This window comes from Monopterus albus, unplaced genomic scaffold, assembly GCF_001952655.1.
Source record: "Monopterus albus unplaced genomic scaffold, M_albus_1.0 scaffold67.1, whole genome shotgun sequence".
Lineage (NCBI taxonomy): Eukaryota > Metazoa > Chordata > Actinopteri > Synbranchiformes > Synbranchidae > Monopterus > Monopterus albus.
The window spans coordinates 1,398,534-1,423,364 of NW_018127947.1; the positions used below are offsets into that span (position 1 = coordinate 1,398,534).

At 42.9% G+C, this 24,831-nt stretch overlaps 4 protein-coding genes across 6 annotated transcripts in view; 1 reads left to right on the top strand and 3 right to left on the bottom strand.

Moving 5' to 3' along the window:
* The window catches only part of LOC109962713 (trypsin-like), a 6,294-nt gene extending 5,151 nt beyond the window's left edge, over window positions 1-1,143 (bottom strand). The window contains exons 1-3 of the mRNA XM_020604647.1: window positions 680-1,143; window positions 412-532; window positions 1-244 (exon numbers count right to left, since the gene is read on the bottom strand). Of these exons, the coding sequence (XP_020460303.1) occupies window positions 1-244; window positions 412-515 (348 nt within the window). The 5' untranslated portion in view covers window positions 516-532; window positions 680-1,143. The remainder of the gene's footprint in view (window positions 245-411; window positions 533-679) is intronic.
* Window positions 1,144-1,301: 158 nt separating this feature from the next.
* LOC109962714 (DELTA-thalatoxin-Avl1a-like) lies at window positions 1,302-2,885 on the bottom strand. The gene is made up of 3 exons (XM_020604648.1): window positions 2,871-2,885; window positions 2,442-2,556; window positions 1,302-1,731 (listed from the first exon to the last, which is right to left on the bottom strand). The coding sequence occupies exons 2-3, from the start codon at window positions 2,543-2,545 to the stop codon at window positions 1,302-1,304; spliced, it is 534 nt and encodes a 177-aa protein (XP_020460304.1). The 5' UTR covers window positions 2,546-2,556; window positions 2,871-2,885.
* A 1,814-nt stretch (window positions 2,886-4,699) lies between these two features.
* Window positions 4,700-8,508, bottom strand: plaub (plasminogen activator, urokinase b). Its single transcript, XM_020604649.1, has 11 exons — window positions 8,452-8,508; window positions 8,316-8,373; window positions 8,130-8,234; window positions 7,907-8,060; window positions 7,174-7,271; window positions 7,043-7,084; window positions 6,660-6,855; window positions 6,423-6,571; window positions 6,193-6,333; window positions 5,112-5,260; window positions 4,700-5,022 (listed from the first exon to the last, which is right to left on the bottom strand). Exons 1-11 carry the CDS (start codon window positions 8,506-8,508, stop codon window positions 4,840-4,842), a joined length of 1,332 nt encoding a protein of 443 aa, XP_020460305.1. The 3' UTR covers window positions 4,700-4,839.
* A 2,205-nt stretch (window positions 8,509-10,713) lies between these two features.
* hid1b (HID1 domain containing b) lies at window positions 10,714-24,726 on the top strand. Of its 3 annotated transcripts, none has more exons than XM_020604593.1 (19): window positions 10,714-10,903; window positions 12,138-12,287; window positions 13,235-13,405; window positions 15,179-15,301; window positions 18,693-18,799; window positions 19,370-19,486; window positions 19,666-19,897; window positions 19,988-20,044; window positions 20,131-20,271; window positions 20,799-20,889; window positions 21,004-21,155; window positions 22,053-22,131; window positions 22,235-22,399; window positions 22,476-22,703; window positions 23,250-23,398; window positions 23,491-23,571; window positions 23,710-23,801; window positions 24,173-24,331; window positions 24,476-24,726. In XM_020604593.1, the coding sequence occupies exons 1-19, from the start codon at window positions 10,838-10,840 to the stop codon at window positions 24,537-24,539; spliced, it is 2,424 nt and encodes an 807-aa protein (XP_020460249.1). In that variant the 5' UTR covers window positions 10,714-10,837; the 3' UTR covers window positions 24,540-24,726. The 3 variants fall into 3 exon arrangements, with proteins under 3 accessions (XP_020460249.1, XP_020460250.1, XP_020460251.1); XM_020604594.1 differs by lacking the exon at window positions 10,714-10,903 and adding an exon at window positions 10,965-11,072; XM_020604595.1 differs by lacking the exon at window positions 10,714-10,903 and adding an exon at window positions 11,398-11,571.
* Window positions 24,727-24,831: the final 105 nt, after the last annotated feature.

Consider the following 24,831-nt stretch of genomic DNA (forward strand, 5'->3'; position numbering starts at 1 on the left):
CCCCAGGCTGTAGATTCCCACTGCAAACCAGTTCTTGTACATGTTATAGTCGAAGGGCACAGAGAACATTATAGCCAACTTCTCTGTAGCGCAGTTGGCTTGCCTCTCGAACAGGTCGTAGGTCAGGACGCCCACTGCGCCGGTGGTTTTGGCAGTGCCCTTGCAAAAGTTGCACACTTCAGTTTTCAGTGGGCGCACGGTGGGTTTGGGGGGGCTGTAGCAGTTCCCGTTCTCCAGGAAAACCCTTGTATAAACAGGACAAAAACAAAGAAAGCATTGACAATGAATGTCTGCACCCGGTTTGGAGAACTGGTGTAGTTTGAGTCAGACTGCACCAGGAGGGCATTTTCTGAATATGCACTTTTTTTCAGCATTGCTCTGCTTTACATTGTCATCTTCAGTTGCACTTACTTGGGGTCAAGCAGGCAGTAGTTGTTGGTGAGGTTGGTGATCTCGATGGTGACATTCCTCCGGCTTTTGAGCTGAGCAGCCACAGCCTCTGCTGAATCACTCATATTGTTGCTGGTAAAAGCTGCGACAGAGCATAGAGCACAGGTGTCAGCAGAGAACTGCACGAGCAGTTAAACATATTTTAATAAAAGATGTACATTGTTAAATCCTTCTACAACCAATTCACTGGCTAGTATTTGTGAGTAAACCTCCAGATGCACTAACTTACCTGTGCAGATCACAGGTGTGCTTCTCACTCCAGGTCTGACACACTGGTTTCACTCTTTAGATCATGCTTGTGGGGGAGTGTATAATATGTGTCTCCACCCACAGTGCACACCTCTCTGATGCTCACTGTCTCAAAAGTTTTGTCCACCTGCACCTGAAGTATGCAGGCTGCATGAAGCAGAGGGGCGAGGACAAGGTGTGACCAACAAACAGCAGCACTGTAGTTTCTTTGTTCTCCTGTTATTTTGACAAACTGCGAGCTGCCTTGTGGAGCAGTGTGTGATACCCTCATTCCTCAACGTCTCCTTATGAACCACAGCTTTTGTCTCTTGAGCGTGCAGCCTCTGCTTAGCATGCTGTGCAGTCTGACACTTGTGAAGTGAAGTGTGATTCCTTTTGAAGCAATGTGAAACATTTCATTGTGATCACTTCAAATTTTTAATGATGTGATGTTTTCTGCTCAAATTAAAGAAGATACAAAAAAAGAAACATGAAATTCATTAAACAGTTTTTTATTCATTTGAAGCACCCATACAGTACATGACATGAGTGGCAGACAGATTGTAGTGTTCAGGACTAGCTGTGCACTCTCTTGATGCTGAACACTACTGCATCAAACAGACTCATCTGCCCATCTTGTCGTACAGCTCCAGTTTAATAATAGCCTTGCCCTCATCAGACATGGAGGCCCTGACGTCCACCACCTTCCCACTGTACTTCAGCCCGGAGCCGTTGGCCTGCTGCCGCACAAACTTGGTGAAATCCTTGCTGTTGTACATGAGCTCAAACAGCTTCTTATCGCAGGCTGTGTTGTGCTCAAAGATGCCCACTCCCAGCCAGTTCTTGTAGAGGTTGTAGTCAAAGGGCACTGAGAACATGACAGCCATCAGCTCGGTGCCGCTGCGGTTGCGCATGTCAAACAGCTCATAGGTCAAGACGCCCACGGCGCCCGACGCTGTGTTGTCGTCCTTGGTGAAAGAGCACAGCTCGGTCATGGTTGCGCGGACGGTGGGCTGCGGAGGACTGAAGGCAAAGCCACTTTCCATGTGAACTCTGGAGGATAGAAGAAGGGAGATGCAGTCACACATGGTGGAAGAAGTACTCCGATCCTTTACTTAAGTGAAACTACTAATACCACAATGTACAGTAAAAATGCTACATTACAAGTTAGTCATGCATCAAAAGTTCTACTTAGCAAAATGTACTTAAAGTGTCAAAAACAGACTTCTGCAGAAACACTGGCACTGTGAGTGGCATATTGTACAATAATACTGAGGTGGAGCTAGTTTAAATGACTTCACCGTATATAGTCCATTGGTTCCTGCAGGGTCAGGCCCCATCAAAGGCTTGCAAGATAAATCATAAATTACTGATATACATATTTTACTTTTTTGACTTTTCTGTCTTTTTTTTTTTTTAATATTGAGAAGTTGAAAGGGGAGCTATCTCTTTGTTGGAAATGCAGACAACTCATCTGTGGCCCCAGGGGGCCAGAGCCAAACGGGTTTGGGAGCCACTATCTTTAACAATGCATTGTATTTTATAAGCGGATCATGTGATTTTTATATAAAATCAAAGCAGTGTTGTTAAGTAAACTGTACAATGTTTGCTTCTAAAATGTAGCAGAGTAGAAGTACGAAGCAGGATAATACTCAGGTAAGATACAAGTACTGTACCTCAGAGCTACATGCACTTACACCACTGGTAGTCATGCAGAAAAGTACCTTTCGGCATCAAGCACACAGCGTGTCTGTGGTTCTTACTTTGGGTTGACGAGACAGTAGACGGAGCTCACGTTGGTGATCTCTATGGTACAGTTGCGGTTGGTGGAGATGGTCTCACAGTGGGACTCTGCAGACTGAGGCATGGTGACGGCTGCTGGAAACACAGAAGAGCTGTGACAAGTGGAAACTGATGAGGCTGCTCCATGTTTATCATCAGTGTAATATGGTTTTATTTTTTTTAATAAGCTACAATGAAAGCTTTTCATTAAATGCATCAAGTAGAATAAGATTTTGCAGAAAAAGCAATGGATGTGTTACGTTTCTGAAGCTGAGAGGCGTGGGAACTTTGAAATGAAGATGAAGAACATCCCACCCCCACCACCACAGCACACCAGTACTACCACTTGACATTTGATTTTGTAAACGGCTCCAGCTTTATTGAAATTATCTCAAAATGAACGTACTTACTTTTTGTCACACAGGCACACGATGGCTGGGAGTCATCTGAAAACAGGTCGGGCTCTGGTATGGAGACAAGTGTGAAGACACACCCTCTGAGTCGCACAGCCGCATCTCACAGTGTCTGAGCTGATGGGGGGGTGTCTGCACCAGCACACGTGATGGTAGATTGAACTCGTAGACCAGAGTGCAGTTCAGTGCTGATGCTCACGTAACAGAGCTGGCACAGGCACATGGCAGATCAGCCCCGAGTGACAGTTTCCAGGTGAAATACCTGAAAGTCAGGTGAGATTAAGAGGAAGGAATAGCAGCCACACCTGTCAGTTTCGTGATTATAATGAGTCATTTTAGATAAAGCCCAAACTTGCCTGACTTGTTCATGTAAAAGAGCACATTATGCACTTGGTGATAAATAAGTCTTTTCACTGTGGGGTTAATCCAGTGCTGATCCAACGCATTCTGCTACATTTCTTTTGCCAAAACTTGTCAAATGAGCACATCACTGATGCACAACCTTTTGATAAAGGTTGTAACTCTCTGTTTTGACCTGTTTTTTGAAGGTGCATGTGGATGGATTACTAAGCAGGCCCCTGTGCCCGTGGGGCCACGAGGTCCCTCAACTTCACCTGCAGCACAGACTGTCGCTGAGAGACACAGTATGATCACAAGGACATGAAAACTGCTTCACATGTGCACATTAAAAACAAAGAGAAGTAAAAACACAAACAGATGACCACAAACTACTGCTACAGATGCAAAAATGGCCCTGTGGAATCACAGGCATGATTACTGACAAACATCTTTATGCAACAGCTTTGTACATTTTCAGTCAACATACACAAGGCACCTGTTGGATAAATACAGTACCCAGTAATCTAGTCATCGCATGCATCTCTGGGTCGTGAACCTTCTTTAATTTGCTCCACTTTAGCACCATCCTGTGGTCAAATCCAAACAGCCCAGGAAATAAAGAGAGACTTCACATCACAACGACTGCATGAAGCTGGGCTTTTTGTAGAAAGACCAAAATTAGACTCCACCACTTAGCACAGCTTGGAGCATGTCGCCTTAGTGTTTCTTTCTTTATAAATTCTGGCACTGATGATCTTGTTTTGAAGTAAATTACTGGAAACTGATCGTCTGTGGCTTTGACTACAAGATGGTGCCAAATCGGCACAGAGTAAAGAGGAGTCACAGACAGGCGACACAAATCAAGGCTTCATCACTGAATGAATGTAATAATCCTGCAGGGCTCCTTGTGTATGTTCAATGAAAATACATTTATTTAAGGTCCTTTGCTTCTCTTTGTTCCTGATGAAGTGTTGAGCTTTATTTCAGCACTATGTTTCAGAATCAGGATCAGCTTTATTGGCCAGGTGTGTTGAACACATGTCACACAAAACATGTCACACTAGAACTGAACCCCGCACTCACCTGTGATTTGTGTACCCACCCACCAAACAAGGACTTTGTACCATATACCTCATCATGTTACTTCTTCTCTTGTGTTATAATTACTATGGTCACTGGATGTTGCCAAACTATAACAAACAACGGTTGTAAAAACTTGCTGGCACATATGAGGTGCAGAGTGAAACAGTGGAGCAGACAGAGCTGGGATTTGGATAAACAGACAACACACGTTTGTAGCATCAGTTCATTGTTTGTTTCGATTTTTTCATTGGATTTGTCATCACTAAGAAGAAAACACCATCCTCTTTCTTTAACCTCCTGAGACCCAGAAGAAAAAAATAGTTGCTGCAGTTGCTGCCATTCTAAAAATACAGAACATGTGATCTGCTGGCCACACACAATTTGTGTGACAGCACTAGAAAGCTCAGGATGTCCTCTTTCCAGGACATTAGGACACAAACAGGCTGCAAGCATGGTGTTTAAAATAAAGGCCACAGTGTCATGTCCCCCACAGAGGACAAATATGAATTGCCGGGTCTTAGGGGGTTTTAGGGCAACACAGAGTTCACATGGCTCCACCAATGATGGATGTCAGACCCGTCTTCTCTTTTATCCAGCGGTTATAATTGGCCACTTTGGTGTAAACGCCAGGTCGGAACTCCATTGCGCAGCCGTCGCCCCAGCTGATGATTCCAAAAAGGAAGAGCCTGTCATCGATCTCGCACACCAGAGGCCCTCCTGAGTCTCCCTGTGGGAAAGAAACCAGCAGCATTGAAGGAGATCAACAGACTGATCTGTCGAAGCGAAGCCTGATTGAGTTCAGACATGTGCGAATACCTCGCATGCATCCTGGCTCCAGTCGGGACGAGCGGCACAAAACATGTTGTCAGTGATCATGTCTCCATAGTAATCCCTGTGGCGACACACATTGTCAGCGAGGAGGTTCACCTGAGCCTGGCGGAGGTACTGCGACTTATACCACAAACCTGGAAAGAAGGGAAGCGGTTACAACCAAACGCATAATGTCCAGCTTCTTTAGGTTTGACCAATATGGTCAGAGAGAATGAAATGCATTAACTTGGCAGCTGTAAGGTCAAGGTGCTGTACCCAAGTGATGTTGCAGTTACAGATTTTACTTCCAGATCATGAACTCGGGTAAAGCCTGCAAGTTATTTGCAACTAGCAGGTACAGGTTGTTGTCAGTGAGTCCACCACTTTGGTCCAGACTGAAATATCTCACCAACCACTGGAAGGTTTGGCATGAAACTTTATACAGATATTCATGGTTCCCAGAGGATGACACCTAATGTCTTTGGTGACTGGCTGTTATTTTCTTTAGTACTACTGTGAGATTCACAGTTGTAGATTGGAGTATATTGTCAACAACTATTGGATGAACTGCCATGACCTTCAGCTGTAATAACTTAAACAACACACGTTTGTAGCATCAGTTCATCCTTCAGCTGTAATAACTTTTGCAGTCATCTGACTTTTTATTTGTCCAGCAGTTTGATTTTCTGTACAATGAACATTAAAGCCTCACAGAGCTGCTCGCACTGTCAACACATCATTGAGATAAATGTATGAAAAATGGCTGTTGGGGGGAGAAAACGTCACTTCTTCAGGAAGTTTGTAACAACCGTGTTTCAAATCAACACAACATGGCTGCACTTGGTAAATGGACTAACACAGCAAACCGGACATATTTGATCTGAACCTGAATATCTCCAGCTCAACACCAGTCAGTCAGAACTGATGAAGCCTCTTGGATGAGAGGTGAAACGTCTTCGACCTAGAAACCTAGTCCAGTTGATTTTTTCTAAGGTTATTTCGGTTTACTATGACCTGGATGACTGAGAATCTGCACAGACGACTAACACAGCACTTTTCTAAACAGTATTCTGAGGACTTTCCTCACCATATTTCTCTTTCCCATATCCAGCGATCTCACAGGTGGCCCCAGGCTGGAGCTTCACCCAAGGTGGAGGCAGACAGACGGGCCTCACCCAGGTACTCTCCTCTGCACACTTCCTATGTCTGGGCTCCAGCTTCAGCAGGGCTGCCAGCAAGTTATAAATGAATTATTATTTTATAAATTATTATTTCATTATATGGTCAATACTTCAGAATCCAAAGATGTGTTCACACCGATGTCATTGTTGAAGTTCCCCTCAATGTCATCAAACCCTTCGTGGATGATGATTTCCTCCACCCTGAATGTTTGCTCCATATTCTGCTCCGTCTCATTCAGAGCATTTTTCCCCAGGATGACGGAGAAGTGGTGCGCTTTGTGGGAGCTGAAACAGACATTCACAGCACTCAGTCCAGTCATCCTGCTCTTTGGTAGCACCTGCTGTGGTTACAGTAAGTAATCCCACTTCCTACCTGTCTGGGAAGCAGTGTGCAGCTGTGAGGACCCAGCAGGTGGAGATCAGACTCCCCCCACAGCGAAAAGACTGCTTAGCTTTGCTATGCCAAAATATGGCAGCCACCCATGGATGGGATTCCACTGTGGCAACTGTTCCACCCACGATCTTCATCTGCTTTCTTCTGATGCGCTGGCCACATGTTGACTCAACAGCTGGGGGTAAACCAAAGGTCAGAACATGTGGGAAAGAGCATGACAATGGGACACGGTGAGATTAGTAAGGGTGTTAGATGATAAAGCTCAGGAGAAGGTGATGTTTCTTACCTGACTTCTTCCCCTACTGCTTAGCTCTGCCTACTTCCGAGTTTTGGGATCTAACATTTACCATTTGGTAACTTACCTGGTTGTGGCTCAGTGGCTGCAGGCGAAGGTGGGGCTGTAACTACAAGAGCAGAGAGAGATTTTCAGCAGTGGTGGAGCGTGCACTCTGGATTAGCTTTTCTTGGAAGACTAAAGAGAAAAAGCACTTACAGGACTCAAAGCCACAACGGGGAATATCACAGAACTCCCACACCAGCTGCTGGTTCTTCCAAACATTACACCACGGGCGCCGTCTGTAGTGAAGGTTTCTGCAGAAAACATGACAACACATCCATCAGGCTGTCGAGTATGTGCTGGCTCTCTAGTCCTGCACAAATCACAGACAGGTTGGCTTCTAGTTTTAAAAAACAGCTTTTCTCAGTTGGCTTCTTAATATGAGAGATGAGGTTCTTGTGAACAAAACATTTTCTACTTCAGACTGTTCTGACATAAACGTGACTCAACAGGCATCAGAGGAGTCTAAAGGTCGATGTGTGCCAAGGAGTTTGTTAATGTGCTTGTTTGGTATCTTTAAAACACAGTTTAATGAATTAATGAGTGAATTATCAGCAGTTCAACTCATCATTTCACAGAAACATATGTTTATTAGTTCTGAAGTGGTCTGAAAATAAAAACTAAATTTACAGAACTTACACTACTGTATGTATTAAGTTCATAAGAAATATTTGTTAATTCCACTTTTGCTACTATTTATGCTTTTTACTAATGCCCATCATAGATGCCAAGATGCATTTGGTTTGTACTGGTAACATTCATTTAGACTCTTTGGTGAACATCCAGCGAGTGAACATCCAGCCTGAGCTGCATCTGTCCACGTTGTAACAGTAATTCATTCACCAGTGCAAAGCCAGAATAAACCTGGCGGGATATTTACAGACTGTACCTGCAGTAGTTGTGCCTCCCTCTGTTGATGTCGGAGGACAGATACCGCTCCCTGGTGTCTGCGTCCCACTCCTCACATGTCCGCCTGCTCTCCGACTGTGACACTGTGCCTCTGTAGTACAGTCCAACTCCCTCGTAGCAGTGGACACCTTTTACTAAAGGAAAAGCAGATGTAAACATATGAGAAAGACACATATGGTTTGGCATGTTGTTAAGCTCCTCACCAGTTTCACAGTGTTTTCCCTCAAAACCATCAGCACACAGACAAAATATGTGTTCACCAGTTGTCAAGGATGGGATAGAGGTGCCTCCGTTCAGACAGACCCCACCTAAGAAACAAAGCGACACGCTTCATGCTCAGGGAACCAGAACTCAACTAACAGAGCTTTGACAAATGTAACGTTTCTCACCTGAACGTTCACCGGCGGAGGAGCACAAAGATGAGGAGGATGAAAAGATGGATGAGCCCTAAAAGTATAAAAAGTATAAAATCTCCTGAAAAGGATAAACAACACTTCAGCACAAGTAAGATAAAGATCTTCTTACTGCTTCAGCGGTGGACACGGCTGCCAGGGCCCATAGTAAGGCACCAAGAGTTTTCATCTTGATCACTGCTCAGGTTGAGACCAAATAACCTTTGCATGAATGTGCATGCAGAGAGCTGTGTGGGTATGTTTATTCTGTGTGTGCCTCCTCGGGGTTTGGCTCTGTTTTGTCTGTGTGCAGGGAGGGGGGAGACGCCTCATTACCTGAGAGGCTCCTGAAGTTAACTATGTAGACGAGTCAGTGTTGTTATTCCACACTAATTTCTAGGAAACTATGGCATCTGCTTGGACCTGCAGATGTTCACGTGTGGAATTTAAGAGATTTGGACTCAAAAGGAATCTGGATCAAAACCTGCTTGTGACTGTTGCAGGATGTTGGTCTCCCTCAGAAAGTCTCACCGCTACAGCAGCTGTTGGGCTCCTGACACAGAAACGGACACATGGAGCTTCCTGCTTCGCCCCAGTGGCCTCTCACAGGACACTGCTATGGAAAAGTGCCCATAGACTCGGTGGTGGAAAGTAACTAAGCACATTTACTCAAGTACTCTACTCAAGTACTGTACTAAGGTACACTTTTGAGGTAACTGTACTTGAATATTTTCATTCTCTGCTACTTCATACTTTGACTTCACTACATTTTAAAGGCTAATATTTTACTTTTTACTCCACTACCTTTATTTTATAACCTTAGTTACTAGTTACTTTTCAGAACCAGATTAATTTAAAAATGCAGTATAATTATAAGACCTCATTGATCCATAGTGGAACATTCACAAGCTGCCCAGCAGTAATTCTAATTAAATGCATATAAACCAGTTAAAACTAGCTTCTCCTTTACCCACTCCAACATTAAATGTGAAATACACAATACTGCATCAGTCATTATAATCCAATAACATGATATACATTAATGTGAAACGTGCCATTCTGCATACTGAGTACTTTTACTTTTAGTACTTTAAGTATGTTTTGTTGCTAATACTTTTGTACTTTTACTTAAGTAACATTTTGAATGCAGGGCTTTTACTTGTAATCGAGTATTTTTACACTGTTGTATTGCTACTTTTACTTAAATAAAGAATCTGACTACTTCTTCCACACTGCCATAGGCCACAATTATACAAAAGACATCTGTAAATGTTTTGACAAAACACTCTGAAGGTTGATTATTACTGACTGTATCATACATTTTTAGCCCATGAAGGTTTTATATTTGTAAAAATCACCCATAGCCTAAAAAAGTGATTTTTTCCCCCAGTTTGTTTAAAAGATACAACAGACAAAGGCCTCCAAATAAACTCACCTTCATTTAGAACAGAATAATAATGTAGAGTAATTAAAATGAAATAAATAAATAAACAATGCCTGGTTGTTGAAGAGAAGCTGCCTTTTTAAAATAACATTTAAATAGAGCAGGAACGTTTTTCCTCAACCAGCAGATTGTAGTAATTTGGACATATAATAAAAATAGAAAATTAAACCTAGTCAATAATAATTAACGACATGAACTATATTTGAAACCTTTGATTGCTTCTGGTTTTGGTGAACTTGTGTTTTGTACGTCAGCCCAGTGGAGTCACCAGATGTCACTGTTGCTCTGTGAATATCGGAGGCCATTTGTCCTGACTGTACCTGAAGCGCACCGCATCCCCGTCACTGTCACCAACAGGATCATCTTAAACAACCTGTGTGACCTGAGGAGATCACAGTAAAACCTACCATGCACTGTACACATGCACAGGCCTGTGGTTTAATGACCAGGATGATGATGATGGAGAGGATGGTGTTGATGAAGATATGAATGTTATTCCTGCACCCGAATCTCTGTCTGGTGTGTAAACTGAAACAGTTTTATTCAACGAAGAACATAAATGACAGCAAATATGCGCAGTAGGATCCCGGAAGTCGCTTAGTTTGGATCCTGCTTTGTCAAAGCTGCGTTCAAGTGCCGTCGGATTTCTTTATTATTTTTTATTTTTTATTTATTTATTTGTGGAAAGCACTCTGTTTCTAGTTATGATTGCTGTTCTTGATCTATGCATATTTTTCTTTTTACTAAACATCGCTGTGCTCTTTCAAGTATTTAAATTTCAATAAGCTGAGAAAAACTGTTGATGTAATTAAATATTACTTGGAAGTGAAAATATATATTGATTTCATCATAATGTATGTTTTTGTAGATTAAGTAGCCTAAGTTAGGAAGATATCAGGACAATGAGGTAGAACTTGGTCATTGCGGAGATCTTAAGTTCAACTTAGTTGCCAGAGAGGTTGGACTTTCCGAGCAGCTTGTGAACGCCTCGGAGCGCAGAGTGGTGGTGCTCAGTGCATGAGGAGGATTATCTCTGTGTTAACACGGATTCAAGCAGGAGGTTTGTGTTAAAGAAATGGGAAACACCGACACCAAACTTCACTTCAGGAAGGCGGTGATTCAGCTCACAACCAAAACACAGGTCGGTGGGTGTTTTTTTTTTGTAGAAGAAAACAGAAAAACGCGTAGCAGCACAGTGGCGCGCCTCGGTTGTGCGTTTGTGGTTTAAATTGAGCCTGTGGAGATAAACTTGGTGCCAGATGGTCGCCTGAACTGAAGTTTAGATGACACAAAGTGGAGAGAAAGTCAAGGCAAACGCTTCAACCTGTTTGTAAATTGGTGATAACTGACAAAAAGTATTGTTTATTTTGAGAAATCTTGATATTACTATCAATATTCTTGCAGTTTAAGCTGCTAGAAACGCTTTCGGCCTTTGGATGATTCGAGTTTTTACTATGTGCTGTTTATTTTGTGAAATGATCTTTAAAAAAAACTTGAAAATGCCACATGTGACTTGAAAAATGTTGAATGCCTTTTTTTTTTTTTAAAGAGCAGCAGAGAAGTGTTCACCTGGCAGGTGCATTTAAGAACTGACTAGTTAGTCTATTTGAATCTGCTGGTGCCAGTGCCAGGACTGTTTGTGGGTTAAAGCTGCAGTTATCAGTCGATTTGTTGAATGACAGAAATTAATCACACATTCTTTTGATAACTTTCCAAACAACAACACCACCAAGCGTTTTATGTGATATTATCGCGTAGACGTTTGGTTTTCCAGTGTTGGTCAGACACCTGAAGACATCACTTTAGACTGTAGGTAATGATATGTCTTTTGCCAATTTTCTGCCATTTTGTGACCAAACGGTTGTTTGAGAAAATAAGAGGCAGGTGAACTGATGGTGAAGTACCAATTAATTGCAGCCTAAATATGGGTTTTTGCTATCCTACATACTGTATACTAATGTTTAAGTCAAGACCATTGATGTGCAGCTTTTCATATCTGCCTGTCAGATATGAAAAGCTGGATTATTCGAACATAAGACTATGATAAATGCTTTATTGATTAGGTTTATTTTTAAGCCAAAATGTCCAATATCCAATAGCTTCCACCTTTTAAATGTGAGAAGTCTTTCTGACTTTCCTTTCAGTTAAATATCGTTGGATGTTGGTGAGACAAAAAATTAAATTTGAAGATTTACAGACTATGGACACATCAGCTGAATATAATATATGTAATAGTGGCTGCAGAATCACAGCTGCTCTCCTCATTTGAAGTTTAGTGCACGTGTGGTCAGAGGTGATGATGTCCAGGCTGGCATCATGTTAAAGACCCACACACGTGAACACACAGGCTGAAACGTGTGTGTCCTCTCCTGCAGCCTGTTGAGGCCGCAGATGATGCCTTCTGGGACCAGTTCTGGGCTGACACCTCCACCACCGTCCAGGATGTTTTCACTCTGGTTCCAGCAGCTGAGATCAGAGCCGTGAGAGAGGAGTCTCCGTCAAACCTGGCAACCCTCTGCTACAAGGTAACCTGCACAGAGCACTCGGCAGGACAGCGTGTGTCAGACGTAGTAGCTGCAGGCTCCAAGTGCTTTGGTCCATCCTGGTTACAGCCAGAGTCACAGGAATGTTGCTGTTTGTTGTTCTCACACTTGAAGCCTTTGACACACCAGTTTGTAAAGGTTAAAGGTTGTTCATATAAAGCATAGGTTTTAGGTTCAAAACAGGTGAGAAAGGTAAAAACAGCTAACAGGAGCCTATATTTCCTGAATCAAGGTGCATATTTGTATCTGAGACTAAACAAATACACAGACCGGCCATTTTATTAGGTACACCTGTACAATTGTTTGCACTTCAATGCAGCATTAACATCTGTGTCTGTGAAGCTCAAAATGTTTCAGTTTTTGGTGAAATTGTAGTAAATGTATAAAATGTTCTTAATATTCTGACCCTGTCATGTATGTAGCTGGGAAGGACAAAAATATAGGACACCTCTAAATATAATGTAGCCCAGTACAACACCACCTTTAACTATGACCTCAATAAACATAGAATTGAATTTATACATCTATACATTGACACTTTAGCCAAAAACAAACATGTTGAGCTTCAGAAACACAGATGTTAAGGCAGAAGTGTTGGACTGAGGTACATAGAGATGTACAGGTGTACCTAATAAAGTGGCCAGTCAGTGTACCATCTAAATATAAATTAAGTTAAGTACTTTTTTGATACCAGTCACGGGTCTTCATGAGCAAATTACAAGTCACAAAAAGTTTGTCAGGTCTCTGAAAACTGACAGTTACAATCATATAACATTTAAATTTTAATTGTCACTGTACAAAACAGAAGATTAAAAACAGAATAAGACAGAGTAGAGAAAAATGCAGTGCAGCTAGAAAGCAGTGCACGACCTACAGTGAATAAATGAAAAATAATAAAGTTAGTCTTGTTCATGTGCATGTTTTGTCAGGCGATGGAGAAGTTGGTCCAGGGCGCGGACTCTGGCTGCTCCTCCGACAAAGAGCGTCAGGTTGTGCTGAACTGCACCCGCCTGCTCACCCGCATCCTCCCCTACATCTTTGAAGACCCAGACTGGAGAGGCTTCTTTTGGTCCACCGTGCCTGGAGCCGGCAGAGCCGGGGTATGACTCTGACAATGAACCAGTTACAGGAGGAGGTGGTGGAGAGATACTCTGCTGAGGTCTTACACTGTAGAACCAAGCTCCTGCACACTCTCTAGTGTCACTTCCTGTTTGTCACTCAGTCGCCTGCTCAGAGAACATGACAAGTGTGAAGGTCCAGCTCTGGGAAGTCTTTGGGCTGGAAAGTGCATCACTGGTCACACTGGGGGATTTATAGTGACTTCACTTTAACACTGGTGAAAGACAATATGCTGCTCTTATTTACTTTAGTCCTTCATGTGGACTGTAAGAGGAAAGGAATGCATCAAGGAAACGATAACAAATTCCAACCTAACCTGTGTGTGTGTGTGTGTGTGTGTGTGTGTGTGTGTGTATGTGTATGTATATACACCCATGCTGTATGAGTGGTTATATTAGTCGTGTTTATGTCCTGACAGCTGTCCCTCTTTTCACTCTTCTTCATTCTCATTATCTAATTACTGTTTTAATTCTTTAGCTGTCAGGGGATTATTTACCCACAGTGACTGGCAGAGCTGTTTCTAGACCTGTAGTTCACCATATCAGTTTATAAATAGATGATATGTCAGTGTGCACATTGTGTTTCTGCTGTGCCCAGGTGGCAAAACAAATCAGCTAGTGCAGGTTTGTCATTGCAGCCAGGAGAACTCAAGAAGCAAAACTGATGACTTGAGGCAACTAATGCTCAAAAAAAATTTGTTTTCTTCATACACTTGGTAGAAACTTGGTGAGAAAGATAATGAAATATGCCTTTAAAGTCACAGCAGCAGCAGAGGTTGTGTACAAGTACTACATGTTGAGTTGGAAGCAGCTGATGACAGCTGAATCTGTGTAGAGCCTTTCAGCTGTGCACACATCTGAGGATTTGAGGCCCTCTGAGCTTCTCAGTCATAATGGTCTGCTCAGGTAGAAGTGATGGTGCTTTCTCATTTTCAGAGCAGGGTCTGAGCTGTAAGATGAAACTGATGTCGAGGTCTCTGTCCAAAGGCAACCATCCCCTCCCTCCTCTTCCTCCTGACACTGCTGGTTCTCCGGTTACCTGGTCGGCAGGGGACCACGGTCCAAACACTGCCCACATTGTGTCTCCCCCTCCTCCTGGCCAGTGGTTGAATTAAGGAGGGATTGAATGTCCCTAAATTAAAGTGTGGGAGTGAGGTAAAATGCAGAGCTGCAGGAAATGGAGCAGAATTCAGTTTTGTGGTTCTGTAACAAAGATGCTGTCACTTACTCAATTTGAATAGAATGAACCAGTGACTTTTTCATTTGTAAACTGTGTGAGCTAACATTTCAGGAATCACACTAATTTTCTTTGCTGCAGACAGATAGATGAGGGATTGATGCCACTCTTATAACTGTACATTAATATGAGGCTCTAGCCACCAGCTGGTTAGCATAGCATAAACACTGGAAATGCGGGGAACAGCTAGCCTGCCTCTGTTTCTGTACTAAAACCTGCCTAGCTGTACCTCTAAAGCTCATTGATAAGCATATGTCATTGGTTAAATAAAGCTAAAGTATAAAAATGACTGTGGTTTTACTGTTTCTTTACTGGGACAAGTTGCCAGTCAGCAGAAGGTTACCCGTACAAACATGAGAGCAGTACCAGTCTTCTCACTGAGGTCTCGACAAAAAAGCAAATACTTTTCTCTTAAAGTGTTTCTGTTATTTTGTCCACTTAGTGGACAATTTCCCCTTTTGCATTTGTGCACTGTCAAAGCAATGAATGTGACCTGTCTGACCCTTTTATCCCCACAGCGTCTGGATGAAGAGGGTGATGATGATGAAGCTCGCCCGCTGGCTGAGTCCCTGCTGCTGGCCATCGCCGACCTGCTCTTCTGTCCAGATTTCACCATCCAGACCCACAAGAAGAGCAGCCCGGTGAGTCCACTGACCCTCTACATTCAGACCTCAGTATGCCACAGTGCACCTGGAGACTAATACCAGCCAGAATTCAGCATCTCATTAAAGAGACTTAGCCAAGCGTGGCATCTGGTTATTCAGCACTGGGTGAGAGGGAGGACCTTTCTGTGCCACATGTGGTGTTGCTTAAAGGAATAGTCAAGACTTTGAGACTTATTCAATACTTTAACAACAATCTCTTGTCTGTGTGTTAAATACAGAGGTGAAGTGAGAACTAGGTTAGCCTAGCTTAGCATACTTGAAACAGGAGTATTTTTACCTTTGGATGCTTCTTTATTGGGGGGGGGCTCTGTTTTCCTCCTGGTTGTGCCCAGTATGTGCCAACTCTGGTGGTCACCAACATGACAAAAACAGTTGGACACACCCATATACACATTCATCTGGAGCTTAGACTTGTGTTAGCCTCTGCACCCTATTTCAGGAAAATAATCTTTTATGCTAAGCTAGGCTAACTGCATCATCACTCTCAGAAAAAGAGCAAGTGTATTTCCCAAAATGTTTATGTTCTTTGAGTGTCTTCACAGAGACCAGCTTCAACCTAGTGTTTACTTTCTTTTAGCCTTTAAGCTACAACAGTGTCAGTACTTTGCTGCTGATGTAACAGTCAGATTGCTGATATTTAGCCCCGTGGCAGTGCAGTTAGCACTGTTATCGCCTTCACACAACCTTCTCAGGCGGAAGCTTGAGTTAATGAGTGACTCCTCATGTCACAGAGAGGGTGGAGTGGCTGTGTTTGTCAACTGGGCTGAGGAGAACAGGGTGGACACTTCTTAACCATGCTGAGCAAATACCTGGGTTAGTGGAAAGCAGGGGAGGTGAGAGAGAAAGGCTCTGCTGCAGGTCTTGACCCCCCCCCCCAAAGGGCCCCCCCCTTTGCCCCCCCGCAGGCCGTGTTGAACTCAGTGGGGTGTGGATGGAAAATGACCAGCGGTTGTTTGTCTCCATGTCTCTGGGACTTTGGGTTTGAATGCTGGCTTCCCAGTGAGGGCTGATTGATTTGGAGGGTCGGAGGTGTCTGTGTTAAAGGGCTAGTTCACCAAAATTGTCCGTTTTTTTTTTTCTTTTTGCAATATATTGTATATGTTAAGATTTGATAACTTTTACATTTACCCACCTTGGGGGTGGTTGGAGGGCTGAAGGAAGGAATGGGGACCTTTTTCAGTTGTTTTCTAGTCTGCATCATTTTTGATAACTCAAATATTAAACTTTTTTAAATGAAGGTTTTTAGGGGTTATGTACCTGTTAAAATCAACCATCCTCCCCTGAAAGCTGCCTTACAGGTTGCCTGTGCAAGCAGCTAATTACAACCCATAGTTGTGTTTATTTTTGGTGACATCTAGTAGCTGAAGTAATTATGACCAGAGCAAAGGAGGAAGTCGTTTGACATAGTGAATAGGGTAGATCTCAACTGCCTTCATTGCATCCACGTTTCCCTCACTCACATCTTGTGTCTCAGTCTCGTCGACCTAAAGAATTGAAGAAACACATTTATATGCGATGTCTTTTCCTTCAGTCCTTCATCTGATTGTCTAATCACCAACTGATTTCCAAAAACAGGGGCGTGTTGATCCATAAAAGACTTCTGCCAAGGATGCTCTTTTGTATCCTTGCCCACTTAAAAGACTTGGGATGTATCCACTGAGTCAGGAGGTCTGATCCACCTCTGGCTGTAGGGGCAGTATTTTAGGAGATGCTGCTATGGGTTGTACACATATCCAAAGCAAGGAACAAACAACCTGCAGTATGTGGATGTTTAGGTCGGAGGACTTGTTATGAGAAGGAGACAGAAAAAAAAGTCTCAGACAAATCACTTTAAAAATGTCTGCACTTTTCTTGTAAAATAATGGATGTTTTTTTCATTTCTTCAGAGCTCTAAACTCTTGTTGAAATGCTCACATCTTATCTGTGATGAAGGTTTGAAAATAGACTTTTTTTTAGGGATTCTCAAGCCAGAATCGCTAAACTGCTGCTCCCAGGGTTTGGTTGAACACCAGTGAACCCAGTGCCCTTTACTGTCAGTTTGCTTGTGCAGAACAGTGGTAGCATGTCATCAGGTCTATTCATGAAGCTTTAGTAATCTGGGCTGAGGTGTCACATGCAGACAGTGTCAGCAGAGAACGCAGCTCAGTCCACTTGTTGAATCACATGGTAGCAGAAGGTGTGAAAACGGTCCACTGCTGTGGACCAGAGCTTCAGCTGTGAAACGTAGCTGTGGATGAATGTGCTGAAGAATAAGAATAACAGAGTGAATGTGTCTCCAGTTGTGTTACAAGCAGTCAGTTCATTAAAGTCTTTAGACTAGTGTTAAAGGCCGCTAACCATTGAAGAATGACAGTGTATGCTGTCGTATTTCAGCTCATAATAGGTTTATTTTTTATGCCTAAAGTATGTTTGATAACATTTTGTTTCTTGGCAGTTTTGTCATAGATTACATTTACCATCTGTGAAATGCATCAGGTGTTTTTTGAGGTTTATTGCTTAACTATTTTGATTATGGACAGGAAGGACTTATGTATGTGATGCAAGAAATTCATCTACCTAAGTAAACATGGCAGTACAGCACTTAAGTAAATAAAGCATGTACAGTGCAGTATATGGTTATTTTCCACCGCTAAATCAAAAGCTGATGTCACATTCTTGGGTTACAGTAACTGCACGAAGGCTGTGACTAATGATATTTTCATCGCTGGTTGTTCTGTTGTAGAAACTGTTGTGCTTTTAAATATCAACAGCCCAAAACTCAGAAATATTCACTTTATGAGACAGAAAATCAGCAGACCCTCACATCTGAGAAACTCGAACCAGAATGTGTTTCACATTCCTAGTGAATGGTTTAAACAGGCGCCCTGGTGGTTGAATGGTTAAACGTGTTACTCCATCGTCATGATACAACAGTATGGTGGTGGAAGAAGTACTCGGATCCTTTACTTAAGTTAAGGGACAGTGTAAAATTACTCTGTTGCAAGTAAAAATCCTGCATTCAAAATGTTAAGTTAAAGTACAAACGTATTAGCATCAAAACATACTTAAAGTACTAAAAGTAAAAGTACTCAGTATGCAGAATGGCACATTTCACATTAATGTGTATCATATTATTGGACTGTAATTACTGAAGGTATAAAATAAAGGTAGTGGAGTAAAAAGTAAAATATTAGCCTCTAAAATGTAGTGAAGTCAAAGTATGAAGTAGCAGTGAATGAAAATATTTAAGTACAGATACCTCCAAATTGTACTTAAATACAGTACTTGAGTAAATGTGCTTAGTTTCTTTCCACCACCGAGTCTGAATGAGAGCCAGGTGCTGTGCGTTTGTCACCATTTACACTTGATGTTCTTGTCTCTGCTGCAGGAGTCAGCCGAGGACATTCGGTCCATAGACAGCTGTGAGTACATCTGGGAGGCCGGGGTGGGCTTCGCCCATTCACCTCCTCCCAACTACATCCATGACCTCAACAGGTAAGGCTGCAGCATCAGTGATGCCTTTCTGCTTGTTACTATAGCTAAGACGCTGATGCACAGAGGTGGAGGATCAGACCAGGGACAAGTTTATGGTGCAGGTTCAGACCTGATAGCGCCATCATGTGGCTTCTTCATCACTAAGCACTTTTGACCACATCCTTTTCTGCCTAAACATATTTTCCACTATTCTTTGTGTAAGGTGCCACTTGATTTCATTTGTGCATACTTTTTTTAATAACTGGTTGCCATATATTTGTAGGTGGAGTCTGTATGAGATAAACAGTGAACACTGAATAAATCAACTCTGATTATCCTGCAACAATCAGTTCCATCTCCTCGTATGTAGCACCGCAGCAATGTGGTAAACGCAAATGGCTGTGGAATTGTCCAAAACCAAAAACCTGCTCGCTTAAGGAAGGTGTTTATGCAAAAAATTAATATTACTCTCACAAATAGCTGACTTGAGAAATCCAGCATTGCTCAGGCTGTAGTATGTACAGTACATACTGTACTATAGTTAGCAAAGTGTGTAAGTTTTAGTGCTGTCCTGTCAACTTGTTTCTTCAGGACAGAGCTGCTGAAGTTACTCCTCACCTGTTTCTCCGAAGCCATGTACCTTCCTCCTTCCTCTGAAAGCAAAAACCTCAATCCCTGGGTCACCTTCTTCTGCTCCTCAGAGAACAGGTAACGCACACATGCGTCACCCTCTGCTGCGCATTCACCTACACTATGGTAACAGAAAGTGACCCCTCTGAAGACCCCCTCACTTCTGAACATGTGGCAAACTGTGACCACTCAGTGCAGATACACAGCAGCTATACAGGGCTGATGTGCCTCCACCTGTCTCTCACTGCTTCACCCAGACATGCCCTGCCTCTGTTCACCTCCCTGCTCAATGTGGTGTGCGCCTACGACCCTGTGGGATATGGCATCCCGTACAACCACCTGCTGTTCTTCAACCACCGGGAGCAGCTGGTAGAGCAGGCGATCCAGATTCTTATCGTCACCCTGGAACATGAAGCTGGGTCAGCAGTAAGCGCCGCCCTCCAGGCTCTGGACACCTCCGCATCCCCTTCACCTAATGAGGAGCAGGAGGTGTGAAGGAGATTAATCTATTTTTTCTAATTACAATAAAAACCGTGATGATGAATCAGAATTTAAAATGCTCTTTGATCTTTTTTTCAGCCTGCTGGACCTGATAATCTTTTTGTGAACTATCTCTCCAGGATCCACAGAGAAGAGGTACTCTAAAATGTATATCCGAACCATTTAGCATTGACTAAATCATGCTTTATGGTGTTATAGTGTGTATTCTTTTTGTTTACCAGGACCTAAGCCTCATCCTGAGAGGCCTGGCTCGGCTACTGAATAATCCTCTGCTCCAGACTTACCTGCCTCGTTCCTCCAAGAAGATCCAGTTCCACCAGGAGCTGCTGATCCTTTTCTGGAAGTTCTGTGACTTCAACAAGGTGCAGAGCTTAGCTTCTGTGGGAACATCTCATGCCTCTTATATGAGCGTTCCTTTGTCCTTGTTTGACCTGAAAGTCGTCCCAGTTGACCGAGAATGTAGGATGTTCCAAGTCTCCTATATTGGCTCTGAGGAGCGATGACTGAGGACGGTGCTGAAAGAGCCGTGATCAAGGATACACCAGACCGTCCTTCATAGAATTTTTTTTTTTTTTGTGTGTGCGTTTTTGTCATCTCCATTCATGTTTGATGTCAGTCACTGCGTGTCTAGTTTTTTCCATGTTAGCAGTGTGGCTCTAGGTGTCGCTCTGCCAGTTGATCCAGATGGAAATATCTCAACAACTACTGGATATATTGCAATGAAATGTGATTATTTATGGTTCCTAGACTATCTATGTTAATGACTCTGTGATCTAGCTCCATTATACTGTTTATATTTGTGTTGTTTATATTTCATTTGAATGAAATATAATATATAATATACTATAATATAGTGAATGAAGCTGACTAGGTTTTGTTTGTGTTTTAGAAATTCCTGTTCTTTGTTCTGAAGAGTAGCGATGTGTTGGACATGCTGGTTCCCATCCTCTTCTACCTGAATGATGCCAGCGCTGATCAGTGTGAGTCACACTTGCTAGTTTCTCTAAATATCATCCTGTCTGTGTAAGTATCTGAAGGTGAGTGTGAACCTTGTGCTCTGAAAACTCAGTCTTTTTGTTTGTGTGCGTCTGCAGCTCGTGTGGGTCTCATGCACATGGGTGTGTTCATCATCCTGCTGCTAAGCGGAGAAAGAAACTTTGGCGTTCGTCTGAACAAGCCGTACGCTCTCCGTGTCCCCATGGACATTCCTGTGTTCACTGGAACCCACGCCGACCTGCTCATTGTGGTAAGAGGTTCAGTGGTGAAGCCAAAGAGCTCTAACCACTGTTTGTGACCAGATTCAAATGGATTTAAATCTGCCCCGTTTACAGTATATTGGAGTTGACTTCGATTTGTTCAAAACTTTGAACATGCTAAAAGTTCCAAGTAACAACTGTAACAAGCTAACATTAGAGTTAGCATGTGAAAATGCTAATATGGTGTCACAATTGACATGTTAACATTAACCAGACATATACATGTAGATGCCTTGTCTGGCTTGGGAGATGCATCTCTTATTATAACGTTTGAAATGTTCTTATAATAATGTGCCATTGAAAATGTAAATATGAAAAACAAATATTTCAGTACAAGTATCGTAGACTGGCCACTGAACCCTCTACGGGGTAATTTTGCTAGAGCTAGTTGATGGATGGATTTAAATGTACTATTTGTTGTAATTTTGTATATTTAATTTTTATTAGTTACTTTTTAAATCTGTATTAATCCTGAAAATTGTTAACAGAATAATGTGGCAGCCATTTTACAAAGCAATAAGACAAAAGAATAATTATCCTAACTAATTATGATAAGTTCAATTTAAATACTATATTATAGAAAAATCTGTCATGATCTACAAAGTGTTTTGGCAGTTTAACAGTTTTAACTGTTGTGTATCTAGTATTTAACAAGCCAAACTGCTGGACATTTTGTTGTAAATCTACTGAGGTGTGATGATTTTAATTGTGAGGTACAGAGAAGCTGTGCCTCAATATGGCGGCTGTGGTTACGCATTGCAGCATTAACAGCACTGGCTCATGTGATATCTTCAAGTTTATATCTATGGAATATTTCTGTTTTCAACATCCTAGAAATGTGAGTGGAATCCTGATACCATTTTCACTGTAACTGTTCACTTGTTTAGATTTTCCACAAAATCATCACCAGTGGACACCAGCGTCTCCAGCCCCTGTTTGACTGCCTGCTCACAATAATAGTGAACAGTGAGTATCACAGCAAATATGACGCCCCCCAGGGGCTAAACAGAAGAACTACCAAGTCTGTGAGAGACTCTCTGCTGATTTTTCACTCCCCCGCCCTCTACAGTTTCACCTTATCTGAAGAGTCTGTCAATGGTGGCAGCCAATAAACTGCTCCACCTCCTGGAGGCCTTTTCCACACCCTGGTTCCTCTTCTCCTCCCCCCAGAACCACCACCTGGTCTTCTTCCTGCTGGAGGTCTTCAACAACATCATCCAGTATCAGTTTGATGGTGAGAACACACAGTAGATCCCAGAACAGGACCCTGTTATGGTACCAGCCTCTACAGTACTGACTCTCCCTCACAGGTAACTGCAACCTGGTCTACACCATCATCCGTAAGCGAAACGTCTTCCACCAGCTGGCCAACCTGCCATCTGACACGGTGTCTATTGAGAAGGCCCAGCAGAAGAAAAAGAAGAAGAAGTCTGGGATTTCCAGGACCAACTCTATAGAGAAGGAATCCATGGAGGGATCCAGACCAGCTGCACCAGCTGAGCCTGGCACGCTCAAAACCAGCTTAGAGGCCACACCAGGTAGTTTGAGTAAACACACTGATCTGAAATACGCATAACATGTAGACACACTTATAATATTCATTCATTCATTCATTTTCTACCGCTTGTCCCTGAACGGGGTCACGGGGGGGGGGGCCGGAGCCAATCCCGGCCAGCAATCGGGCGAAGGCGGGGTACGCCCTGGACAGGTCGCCAATCCATCGCAGGGCTAACACATAGACGAACAACCAGACACACGCACATGCACTCCTATGGGCAATTTAGAGACACCAATCAACCTAAGCTGCATGTCTTTGGACTGTGGGAGGAAGCCGGAGTACCCGGAGAGAACCCACGCAAGCACGGGGAGAACATGCAAACTCCACTTATAATATTTAAAGTCTTAAAAGTAGATTTTGAAGAAGACACTGTAGTACAATATGCATATTTGCTTTTTTGCATTGGGTAGAAAATCAGTAATGTACAATGTACAGTCTATACAGTGAATCACTACAGTTAGCACAGGTAACTTAGCATACAGACTGGAAATGGGGAAAAAAAAAAAGATTCTCTTGTGTCCTCCAGGAATTGATAAGATAACAGAAAAGGCCCAGGTGGGTGAGGATGGTACCATGGTTGCTGTTCCACGTTCAGATTCTTCACAGGCGACTGCTGACAACAGTACTGTAGCTGGAGCCAGCGACACAGAGTCCAACTCGGAGAGAGACCCAGAGGTGCACAACAAGACACGTCATCTTATTGTGTGTTAGGTGTTTAGTTTTGTCGTTTCTCCATTTAAAGTGACCGCCATGCTTTGTGTTGACAGGTTTACCACACAGAGTCAGAAGCTGTGAGGAGTCGGTTGTCAAGTGTCTCAGCAGCAGCCTGGAGCGCAAATCCAGACTGGGTGCGGACAAGTCTTTTCCACTGCGTCTGTGGCTCCTTCCACTGATATTTATTTTCTAGCTTTTCCTTTTACCTGGTGATTTTTGTACACTCTAAACTGCTCATATAACTTCCTTCATCGTGCTGCTTTTGTTTTCAGGTGTTGTCATGGAAGGCTAAACTTCCTCTACAGACCATCATGCGACTGTTACAAGTACTGGTTCCTCAGGTGGAGAAGATTTGCATTGACAAGTAAGAAAGGACACAACTTTTTGTCTGACCAGCAGAGCTAAAGCCAAATACACTCACTAGCCACTTAATTAGGTACACCTGTACAACTGTATGCACTTCAGTAAAACACTTCCACCTTAACAGGTTAGCGGGTTTTCAGTAGCTTTTTGCCAACATACAGGTTGTTACGGTCACAGATGTGTTCTGGAAGAGAGTTCCAGTGGAAGGTTTTGGATGTGCTGAAGTGTACAGATCATTTTGGATGAGGCACCATAAAGAGTGCTTCTGCTGTAGTCGAGTCTGGATGTGGTAGAAGCATGGATAAGGGTTGCAGCCCAGACAGGAGAGGGGCCTGTGGATTCAGATGAGGTCAGAGTTATTGTTCTCCTCAGGGGGTTGACCGACGAGTCCGAAATCCTGAATTTCCTTCAGCATGGCACGCTCGTCGGCCTCCTGCCCGTCCCTCATCCCATCCTCATCAGGAAGTACCAAGCCAACGCCGGCACAGCCATGTGGTTCCGGACATACATTTGGGGAGTCATCTACTTACGGTAAGAAATTAGGAAATGACCCTGTGTCTTAGTTTTACCAGTTCTTTTTGAATATTGAGATAAAACCCAATAAATTACAGTCACGTGGCCTTGGCAAGTTATATGTGTTGAATAAGCCTTTGGCTGTCCTGCTTGTTACCATAGCAACATGGATCCTCCGATCTGGTACGACACGGACATCAGGCTGTTTGAAATCCAAAGGGTTTAGAGGTCAACTGAAGGATCCTGTTTGTTCTCGTCACACGCTCAGCAACAACAAGAAGACCAGAGGAGCATCTCACGTCTTTTTGGAATTTTAAGAAAACAAGCAGTGACTGTATTGTACATCATTGTCTTTTCTTGTAGCAAAAATGGAGAATGTGTAAATGTGTGAATAAATTAGCTATTGCAGATCACACAGAGCCTGTATCATGAGCAGATATACAGTGGGTACGGAAAGTATTCAGACCCCCTTAAATTTTTCACTTTTTGTTATATTGCAGCCATATGCTAAAATCATT